The sequence below is a fragment of the Erinaceus europaeus genome, chromosome 16 (assembly GCF_950295315.1).
Source record: "Erinaceus europaeus chromosome 16, mEriEur2.1, whole genome shotgun sequence".
NCBI lineage: Eukaryota > Metazoa > Chordata > Mammalia > Eulipotyphla > Erinaceidae > Erinaceus > Erinaceus europaeus.
Genome location: NC_080177.1, coordinates 22,561,051 through 22,571,602, shown reverse-complemented (window position 1 = coordinate 22,571,602; position 10,552 = coordinate 22,561,051). Strand labels below are relative to the sequence as shown.

Sequence of the window (10,552 nt, the reverse complement as noted above, 5' to 3'; positions counted from 1 at the left end):
TTATTTAATTATGATTGGATAGAGACAGACATTGAGAGCTAGAAAGGGAGAAAGAGACATCTCGAGCCCTGCTTCACCACTTGTGAAGCTTTCCTCCTGCAGGTGGGAACCAGGGGCTTGAACCTTCATTCTTGCACACTATAATGTGTGCGCTTAACCACTTCGCCATCGTGTGCCCTCCCATAAGTCTTTTGCAAAATTACTATACTATCTCCTTTGCAGGTTTTATATTTTATTATTTACTATCTTTTGGTGTTCTACTTTTTTTTTCCACTTTCTTTCTTGCTGCCAACATGTTGTGAACTCTTGCAGAGCTCCTGGGCCTGGGGCACTGAGTACAGGTATTCACCAGGGTTTGAGGCTGGCATTGGGCCCTGGGGTCACTCCCTTACTTCCCAACTGCCTGTCACCTGCCCATTTGAGTCCATCCTGATGCCTTTGTGGTCTGGTCCATTCTTTGGGGGCACTCAGGCCTTCTTCAGTCACCTTGTGCTCAAGGAACCTTAGAGGACTGGCCACAACTCTGTGTCTGACCTGCTTTGGGGCTTACGGTCTCCATTCCATAGCCAAGTAGGGACCTGGTGGGGGTGGGGGTGGTCAGAGACCCTGTGCAGGCCATAGCTGCCTCCTTACCGTGTCCCCCTCCCCCTCCCTGTCCTTAGCTCCAGGGTCTGCCCCTTTCCCAAGTGCAGGCTGACCACGATGGTCACTGGCATTTCACAGACACCTTGCCTGCAGGAGATTATCAACCTTGTTTTACAGTGGATCCCTGTAGGGAGTTTCAGGGGTATCCTGGGCCAGAATGAGCCAGCCTGGGGTGCCTATGCTGGGTGGTGGATCGCTGACCAGGGATAACAGCCCAGGGCATTGTGGACTATCGATCTACCCCATCTCTGTGTCACTTTGGTAGGTGTGTATCAGGCAGGGGGAATCTGAGGTTCTGTTGACAGCCCTGCAGCCTCCAGCCTTGCTGCAAGCCCTCTGCTCCACACACCCAGGGGAGGAGCAACCTGGCTGGGCCCACGAGCAAATCCTAGCTGACATGAAGTTGTTTCAGGGACCGTTCTGAGTGCCCTATGTTCCTTTCTCCACTGTGATGGGTAGCTGCTCAGAGGGTTCCATAAGGTTCTGGGAGCAGAGCCTGCACACGTGTTCACTTGGTCAGCAGAGCTGGGGGCTGGTGTATACAGGAGCACTGTACAGAAGCAAGACCAAGGGCTAGGCCTAGGACTACCCCCTTGAGTGCCCTCAGGCCAAGTATCATCACCAGCAGCACAGAGGGTGGAACAGTAGAGATTCACACATGGGGCTACCCCCAAGGGGTGCACTAGCCAGGCTACCACTCAGCTTCAGTTTCCTCCTGCAGGACTCAAGTGCTGGTTATCCTGATGATCTGGGGCATGAGGTCACTAGCGTGGGCACTGGCATTGCCCAAGTATACTGTGTCCTAGGAGCCAGCAAGGTCAGGGACCTGGGTATTGGCATTGGGCTGAGTGCCTGCTATGGGTCCTCCCACTGCCCATGCTGTCTTGGGGGTAAGGCCATCACCAGCATTCCAGCAGATGGAGATTCTGAGGTGCCACTGGGTCACCCCATCTGAGGTCGTGTGGATCTTGGTGGCATCTGGGCTGAGGTCTCCCTGCATGTGCCCACTGCTAGGCTGCCTTATCCAGCTGTAAGCTGGGGATAGCTATGCTATTCTCTCAGGATGAACTTGGGGGCAAGTGTCGTGTGCCAGATGTTGGGGGGGTGGTGAGAGCAGCATCTGGCCAGAGAGGAGGAGGCTGGGCAGGTCAGTCCAGGGTCTGGGGACTGAGGTTAAAGGTCTCTGGTATAGGGCTGGTAAAATAGCTCACTCGGACCGTGCACTGCTTGTGCCATGTACACAACCAGGTTTGAGCCCAGCCATCACTGCATTGAAGAAACTTTGGTGCTGTGGTCTCTTTCATTCTCTCTGCTTCTCTGTTTTTAGCTAAAAAAACAAGCCCCCAAATAAATAAAATCAACTCATATCTGAGAAAAAAATAGGGTGAGGTGCAGTGTGTGCATGTGTTGCTCTTTCAAGGGGTAAAGGGAGGAAGGAAGGAAGGAAGGAAGGAAGGAAGGAAGGAAGGAAGGAAAGGGGAAAAAAAAAAAGAGCTAGGAACTTCCTTGCTCAAGAGGCCCTTGTGGGGGTAGGGGTGAGGGCTGTAGGGAATTGCCAAGAATTTGAGGACAGAACAGCCAGAGGGGGATAGAGGGGGCTGTGAGGCCTAGGCTGGGAAGGGCTTGTTTCCTGCTATGGATTTTCCTTCCAAATGTTGGCAAGCCACTGGTCTGGGCCAGTTCCTTCATCTGGTCGGTGAGGGAAACTGACCCTGTATAGCTTGACTTATGGGATGGACAGAGAGTGGCCAGCCAGGCCTAGGGCAGAATGTGTCTTATCTTCCTTCCTTGTTCTTTGTTTTCAGGAGATGCAGACAGACTGTCTTGTGCAGACCCTTCCATTGGAAAGTGAGGATTTGGGTGTCTTTCTGCTGGGAGGCATTGTGGGGGTTCTGGGGTCTTCGTCTTGCCTGGTGCTGAGTCCCAAGGGTGGCAGTGGGTGTCTGCACAGCTGGCTCTTGGGGAGCCTGGGAGGAGTGTGTGCAGGCTTGCATGGGGCTGCTGTCAGTGAGTGAGTCTGTGCATGCCGTGTGTGTGTGTGTGTGTGTGTGTGTGTGTGTGTGTGTGTGTTGCACCACAGCAGTGGATGGCCCAGTGCATGCTTATTCCCTGACGTCATTCCCAGTGACTTGCTCTGGGGAGTCCTCCCCTCCTTTCTCTTCAAGGCCCAGGTGGGTGGGTCTGCACCCCTCCCTGATCAGCCCTCAGGAGGATGGGGTTCGAGGCCCCTCCTGGCCCTCTGTGCTGCTCCAGTCAGTAGAGCAGTGGCCTCCTCCCTCATGGGCACTGAAGCCCAGCCCGGTAGCTGGCATCTCGGGGCATGGTGGGGAGCCCCTCTGGCTACTCCTACAGCTGTTGGGCCTTGTAACAGGCATTGACCACTGAGCGCACTGACACTGGGGGCAGCTGGGGGGAGTGCTCCTTCCAGGGGCTCAGCACTCCCCCCGTGCCCCTGCTTGGCTCTGTCTTCAAGGATGGGTGGTGGGGGCTCGGGGGCATGCTTCTAGGTAACCCTGAATTTACTCCCAGGGATGCTGTGTGTCAAACTGGGGCCTGATTTCCACAGCCCTTCTGCTCCAGAACTGGCTCTGGCTCAGAATTGTCATTCCCCATCTTCCTCTTTGACTTTGAGCTCAGCACCGAAGCCCCACCTCTCCCCCTGCTCTACCCGCCTTCTTCAGGGGACAGACCTCCTCCCTCAGGAAGCCCCTGTATCCTGGCCCTGCCCGTCTCCACCTGGGCAGGAAGGTTTGAGTAGGGCTCCTCCCTCTCAGGTGCTAGGTTCTAGGCCTCTTTCATTATCTCCACATAGCCCCACCCTCAGTGAGTCTTCTGAACCAGCAGGGTGGAGGGGAGGTGAGGACAGGGTTCCAGCTTCTACCCAGGCCCAACCCCTTGCTGCACATCCCAGCAGGGTTATCTACCTCCTCCATTTCTCTTTATGTATTTATTTTTGAATAAAGACAAATCAAGAGGGGAGAGGGAAAGAGAGACAGAGAGACACTTGCAGCCCTGCTTCACCACTCGTGAAGCTTTCCCCTTGCAGATGGGGGTCAGGGGCTTGAACCCAGCTCCTGGTGCACTATAATGTGTGTGTTTAACCAGGTGCGCCTCCACCTGGCCCCCCTCCATTTCTCTTTCGCCAATGGAGAGTGTGTGCATTTGGAAGCTTGAGTGCCAGGCATTGGGGTGGGTCTAATAAGTGATGACATTGCCAGCTGGAATGTTTGTCTCTGCCCCTGCAACATATCCACCCTGTGCTACTATTCCATAACCACTGCTATTCCCCCAGACCTAATCAACAGCTGGACTTGAGTGAGCATCTACTATATCCCAGGTATAGTTCTAAGGACTATGCCACAGCACTGGCCCTTTGAGAAGAAGCATGGGCAGCTGGACTATTCTGAGAGGTGCTGACTCCAGCAAGGGGCTGGGAGGGGGCCTGGGCTGGAAAATGGGGCTCTGGCAGCCAGCTGCCCCGGACCTGGCTTCACTCTCATTCTTGGTAGGCAAGGTAACCTGCCAGGGAGTTTTCCCTCCCTTGTGGGCTGCTCTTGCCCCATTGTGGGGTGACTTTGGGGGAGACTGCTGACCTTGGTCAGATACCTCCCTTTGCCTGTTTCTCTGCAGGAGGGACCTGGGGGGAGGGTACAGGGAGGGAGAGCACAGCTGGGCTGCACATTCACAGGAAGTGTCTTTGGAAGAGGAGGGTGGATGGGGCTACTTCCTGAGGACTCTCCCCTGATCAGACCTGGCTGCCACCTTGCCCTCTGCTTTCCTCTCGTTCTCCTTGGTGTGTGTGGGGTGGGGGGGGTGGCTGCTCTCCAAGTGAGGGGGACTGGAAGGTGGCACACTTGGTAAAGCAAACATGTCATGGTGCACGAGAACCCATGTTCAGGCCCCTGGCCCCAGCCTGCAAGGGGAAAGCTTCATGAGCAATGCTGCAGCGCTCTCCCCCACCCCCTCTCAATTTCTCTACCCAAAATAAAGAAATTTTAAGAGTATGGGGGAGGATCCAGGTGTAGCTCACTAAATGGTGCATGTGTGAATCCCACCAACACCACCACCACCACCACCACCAACAACAACACACACTTGGGGAGAAAGCCAGTGTGGAGCAGAAGATGGAGCCCTGGGCCAGGGTCACGAGGACTGACTTTCTTCCGGTGAGGTCCCTATCCTGGTGTGAGCTTGGCCTGGTCCCTGCCTCTCCCAGATCCACTGGGGAACAGGGAGGACTTCGTCAGTGAGTCTTAAGCTGCACTGTGTGATTGTGCATGGAGCACTGGGACAGGCTTTATGTGGGGACATCTACCCTCCCTCCCATCTAACACAGCTCTGGTTGGCGCAGTGGACTCAGGCAGCCCTGCCAGCCCCTCCTGTCAGCCCCATGAGCCCTTCCCAGTGTGAGAAGAAAGCTTTGATGCTCTGTATCAGGTCTGGGTTGAGAGAACTGGCAGCCCTCATGTTTGGGGATAGGTCCCCCTGCCCCCCTGGCCCCTAGCTGAAGCTGCTTGTGGGTATTGGTGTTCCTTCTTGACCACAAGCTATTTATCAGGGCTGTGTCTGGACTTCAAAGGAGCTTGCTACAACTCAGGGCCTCTCAACCCCCTCTTATCCAAGGTCAGGCTTTGGGGGTGGGGGAGCTGCTCCTGGGCCTGTCTGGAGCTTCAGGAAGGTCTAGGCGGGCTTCTGTGTCTCCCCATCATTTAAGGCACAGAATGCCCTTGAACCCCCAGGGATGGTGGGTGGTCTGTGGGTAGGAGGGCAGGGAGGAGCTGTGGAAGGGGGCCCAGCAGGTGCAGTCCCCATTCTGCCTCCACCCACTTGCCAGGCTCCTCCCAGGCCAGGAAAGAGACCCCATGGGAAACAGAATTTGAAGGTGGGGTGGGGGTGCTGTCCAGTCACCTCCAGCCCATCAGACCTAGACTCTTGGGGCCAGAAGGAAGATACTAGCACTCAGGGCCTCTGATAGTGATCATGGAAGGCAGGGGGGAGCCACTTCTCTTGCTTCCTGTGCAACTCCGCTTAAAGGGCTCACTCAGAGGAAGTCTCTTCTTTGGCATCCAAGAGATTAAACCCTTTGGGGTGGTGGGCAGGGCTCCCAAGCCAGGAACCCCTTTGACAGCCCTGATCCCCACACCCCTCCCTCCATTCTACCTGCGTGGGGTCATTTCCCAGCTTTGCTGGTATCTCTGATGGGCAGACATCCTGTCACTTGGTTCATCTGGCCAGTTCTGGGTGCTGTGGTGGGCTTGGGGGAGGTCAGCACACCTGTGCAGGTGTTGTCCTCGGGTTCTAGAGCAGGTGCTTTATTTTTGGGTCATGTCTGGAAGTTGAGGGGAGCTGGGCTCACTCGTGCAGTTATGGTGTGTCTGTGTGTGTTTGTGGTGGCAACTCCTCCTGAGATGGAGGGGATGGCAGGTCGCCTTGTAGATAGCAACCATGTGGGCCTGGGTACCTCTCTGAGACCTATAGAGACCTGACATAAATCAAGACTGCTCCCTGTTGCATGGATTCCCCTGCTTTGGGGGTGTGCAGCCTCAGCACAGTGCCCCATGCAGCCCACAGTCCCCACAGAGCCGTGTTAGGCCGTGCCAGTGTGCTGAGGGCAAAGCAGTCTGGCAGTGGGGACAGAGCGGGTGCCTGCCATCCTCTGGGGGAAATGTGAGCCTGGCAGATCCTACCTGGTGGGTCTGGCACTCTCCTCTCTGCTTATGTTTCTGGGGAAACTGGCCCTGTTATCAGGCCCTGAGGACCCAGCCCTGAGCTGGGAGCAGCAGGGTGGAACTGTGTAATACAGAGACGCCATTGTCTGGGGCAGGTCCAAGAGGGGCAGGCCTGAGGGTGACCCTGGGAGACCAGGCTTATGAGGGAAGTGGAACCAGGGCTGTAGGCACTCTGAGGGCTGGGGTGGGAGCCCATGGGCCCGGATTGTGCCTGGAGAGGCATGAGGGGGCATATGCAGGGTTCTTCTGCTTCCCACAGCCTCACTCCTCTCTGCCCTGCTCCTGGTTTAGACTGATACTGAGAGGCCCAAGGTTCCCAGATGCAGGGTAGCTGCCAAAGGCAACCATGGCTGTACCCTGGCTGTACCCCAAAACTCAGGCACCTCTTCTGGTGTCAAGGACTTCAGTCCTTTAGTCTTACTTCCAGGGTCTGGAATATTTCCTGGGGTCAAGTCTATCTCAGTTGTTTCCAGCTTCTCAAGATTCTCGCCAGGGTTGGAAAGAGCTCATATGATAGGGTAGGGCCAGTGTCTTGTCATACTCAAGCACCAGGTCTGAACCCCAGCACTGCATGGGTGTGCTATGGCACTAGAGGAAGCTCAGATGCTGTGCTGTCTCTGTTTCTCTGAATGAAAAAGTAACCTGGAATGGTGAAATCACACAGTCAGGAGGAAAAAAGAAGGTCTGGACTCTGGAAAAAAGAAGGTCCCAAATTCAATCTCTAGTACCACCATAAGCTAGAGTTGAGTAGTGCTCTGGTAAGAAAGGAAGGAAGGAAGGAAAGGGAAGAGTTGGCGGGGGATGGCCAGAGGCTTATGCCTCTCTCACCACCACTCCCCAGTCCCCAGCAACTCAGAGAGGGTCTTCTAAGATAGCTTTGCAAAGCTCAGCTCTAACCAAGCCTCAGCATCCAGAACATGCCTTTGAGGAGCAGATTGTCTTGCTGGGAAGGGGGAAACCAGCTTATGAAAATTTGCAGGGGTATTTGGGATCTCCTCAGCACCAGGTTCCAGCCATGGGGTCCCCACACCCCCTCTTCGTTGTTCTAATAGCTTCTTATTAGAACAATGTAGGTGGGGTGAATCTTTCTTTGTTCAGTTGCTTTCTTTAAACTCCTTGTCACGGGTCTAGTGTCTCTGTCCTGCAAAGATATGCAGGTGGGGAGGAGGTGGAGCAAGATCGGGATGGCCCCAGGAGGAGGGCCAGGCCCCAGCAGGTGGACAGACAGACAGACAGCACACAGTCATTCAGAACCTCGGAAGCACCGTTTATCCAGGCCCTGTGGAGCACACCTCCCAGTCCTTGGGGAGCATAGAGACTGAGCCACTTTTGGCCGGAGACACTGTGTGTGCCCCAGTCCAGTGTACTTGGGGCTCACTGCCTATTCCTACCCAGCCCCCGCCCGTCAAGGGGACCCTGAGAACTATGGGCCTCAGCCCCTCCTCCCCTCGCCCCACTGACGGGTGCATCCTTAATCTGGGCTAGCTCAGCACAATGTAATAAAGCTTCCTTGCAACCCTCCTTAAATAAACCTGTTACCAGTGCAGCCCAGCCACCTTCCACCACAATATATTATTCTACTGGCTTGGGCCTTCTAGAAAGTCCTGGGGCTCTCTCCTCCCACCTCTGCTCTAGGGCACCCCCCCAAAAAAAAAAAACACTCAGGGAACAGTTTACCTCTGGCCCTGGGGCAGAGACTGGGGTGGAAGTGCCAGGCCCAGTCACGTGTCCTTCCCTTCTCTTTGCCCTGGTAGGAGTCTGGACTCCTTGTGATTCATCCAAGGCCACAGACCCAGGACCCAGAGTCCTGACCCATTTTCGGAGTCCTTCTAGCTCTGAGAACCCAAGCTAGCTCCAGGCAGGGGTGTCTACTCCCAGCCTGCCCCTGTGATCCTTGGCAAGGAGGGCACTTGGGAGGTATCCCAAGGGGTTATCCAGCTCTGGACCCCATTGCCACCACCTGGACTCTTGGGGCTTCCCCACAGTGCCTCACCCTCCAGCTTCTGGGTGTCCTGCTCCAGGGATCTGGGACCCCAGGGGTTGGGGGGGTGCAGGCAGCATAGGGCTGGGCAGAAAGGGCCTGAGCAAGCCTGGCCTAGCTTCTGGGCCCTGGCCAGGCCTCATACCCAGTACTGGCCATTCTTGAGGGCAGGATTGGGTGTCCGGCAGAACTGTAACAGTTCTGGATCCGGCTGGCCTCTCAGGGGCCCCTGGCCCGGCACGGCCGTGAGCGGGATGGCCTGGCCTGGCTCCACCTTGCGGAAGGTCTCAGCCTCACCAGCCAGCCCGTTGCGTGGCTTGGCGGCCAGCACCTGGACATGGTGCATGCCTGTCTTGTTGCGCTTGCGGAGGTAGAAGAGCAGGGGCAGGAGCAGTGCCAGCAGTAGGAGCACCAGGCACACAGGCAGGATGACGCTGAACATGTTGGCCTCCAGGAAGCCCAGGAAGCCGCCCCTGCCCGCTGTGGGGATGGGGCTGGGGGCCACATGGCCTGGCTCTTCTGTGGGGCTGTTTCTTCCGGAGGTGCCCACCTCTGTCCAAGTGGCCTTGGGGAGGCTGAGCAGGGCCACGCTGTAGGGCTGGGCAGCATTGTAGGGCTCAGTGGTGAAGTCCAGTGTGACCACGGCAGGTGGGACGCCCTGCGCCCACAGCTCCAGAGTGAGACTGTCGGCTGCTGGGTCCAGAGTGCTACCTTCTGGGCTACCCAGCTCCAGGCCCAGCCTCCCTGCCTCCAGGTCCTGCTGCGTGAACTGCTCCACTGGCATGCTGCCCCTGAGGGGATCTGTCCCAGCCGGGGGTACTCGGATCAGGCGGCCGTGCTGGGGCCCCGCCAGCAGCCGGAAGCGGGGCATACTTCCTGTGCGGTTGGCCAGCTCGCTTGCGTCTAGCACCCTGGGGTCCAGATGCAGGGTGGCACCCCTGGGCCACGGGCCGCCTGCCCACAGGTGCACCAAAGGCTTCACAGTGACATTCACTGTGGCCGAGGCATTGAGCCCCCGGGCCAGCGCCAGAACGCTGAAGCCATCACTGGGGGAGGAGAAGTTGGTGAAGGTGAAGCCCACCTCACCCTGGTCCACCTGCAGCTGGCTGAAAGCAGCCACAGGCTGCCCGCGTACCAGCAGCTGGCCATGGCGAGGTGGCTGGGTGAGCTGATACTCAGCGTCCAGCTCCTCCCGGTCAGACAGTACTGCCAGTTGCTGGCGGGACAGCATGCCACGTCCAGCTGCTTGGGCCACCTCCAGGGGTGTCCGTAGCTGCACTTCAATGGCAGCGGGCAGGACGTCCACGATGAGGGTGGTGGGCGTGGGCGGCCTGGCCCCCACGGCCACGCTCAACTGGAAGGTGCCTGCCACGCTGCTGCCATTGGCGGTGAAGGTCAGGCGTCCCGAGTCCACGTCGGCTTGGGTGAAGCTGAGCACCGGCCCAGGGCCTGCCCCCGCCAGGCTCAGGAAGCCGTTGCGGGGCGCCCGCTGCACCTTGTAGAGGATCTCAGAGGACTCCGACCCAGGGTCCAGCAGGCTGAGCTGGGCGCGGGACACCAGCGCGTGGGAGCCCCGGCGGAGCCTCAGTGGCGCAGAGCTCTGTGGCCGGGGCGCCCGCTCGGGCCCCGCACGCACGCTGACTGCGAAGGCCTCGGAGGTGCGTGGCATGGCCGGCCAGGCGCCCCGTGGGCCCTGCAAGTAGGCGCGGAAGCGGAAGGAGTCGGGCTGGGCGCCCCCACCGCCATGGGCATACTCCAGCTGCCCAGCTGCCAGCTGTGACTGCAGGAAGTGGGGCTGTCCTGCGTGCAGGGGCTCCCCGGCCGCCAGCAGCCGCCCACGTGTGGGGAACTGGGTGACCTGGAACTGCACATCCAGGCCTTGGCGCTGTGAGGCTGGCACACTGGCCAGGAAGTTGGAGGCATCCAGGGCAGCCACAGTGACCTCGGCCCGCTGGCCTTCAGGGACCCAGAGACCTGAGGGCAGGAAGGACACGGGCTGTGAGGGTGACACCCACCCACTAAACCGAAGACCCTTGCAGCCCTCAAGGGTAGGGATGCCCCCTTGTCGGGAGGGCAAGGACAGTTCTCCTTCTCTGACCTCAACCTTCACTCTCCAGCTCCTGGGGCTGTCCTGCAATACCACCCCCAGGCCCCTCCCAACCTGGTACTCCTCCCCACTCATTGTGCTGGCTCATCA

At 57.8% G+C, this 10,552-nt stretch overlaps 1 protein-coding gene across 2 annotated transcripts in view; it reads right to left on the bottom strand.

The window, feature by feature from the left end:
• Positions 1 to 7,620: 7,620 nt before the first annotated feature.
• Positions 7,621 to 10,552, bottom strand: part of CSPG4 (chondroitin sulfate proteoglycan 4) — a 53,185-nt gene continuing 50,253 nt past the window's right edge. For both annotated transcript variants that reach the window (XM_060174726.1, XM_007525788.3), the window contains one exon: positions 7,621 to 10,329. In XM_060174726.1, the coding sequence (XP_060030709.1) occupies positions 8,495 to 10,329 (1,835 nt within the window). In that variant the 3' untranslated portion in view covers positions 7,621 to 8,494. The remainder of the gene's footprint in view (positions 10,330 to 10,552) is intronic.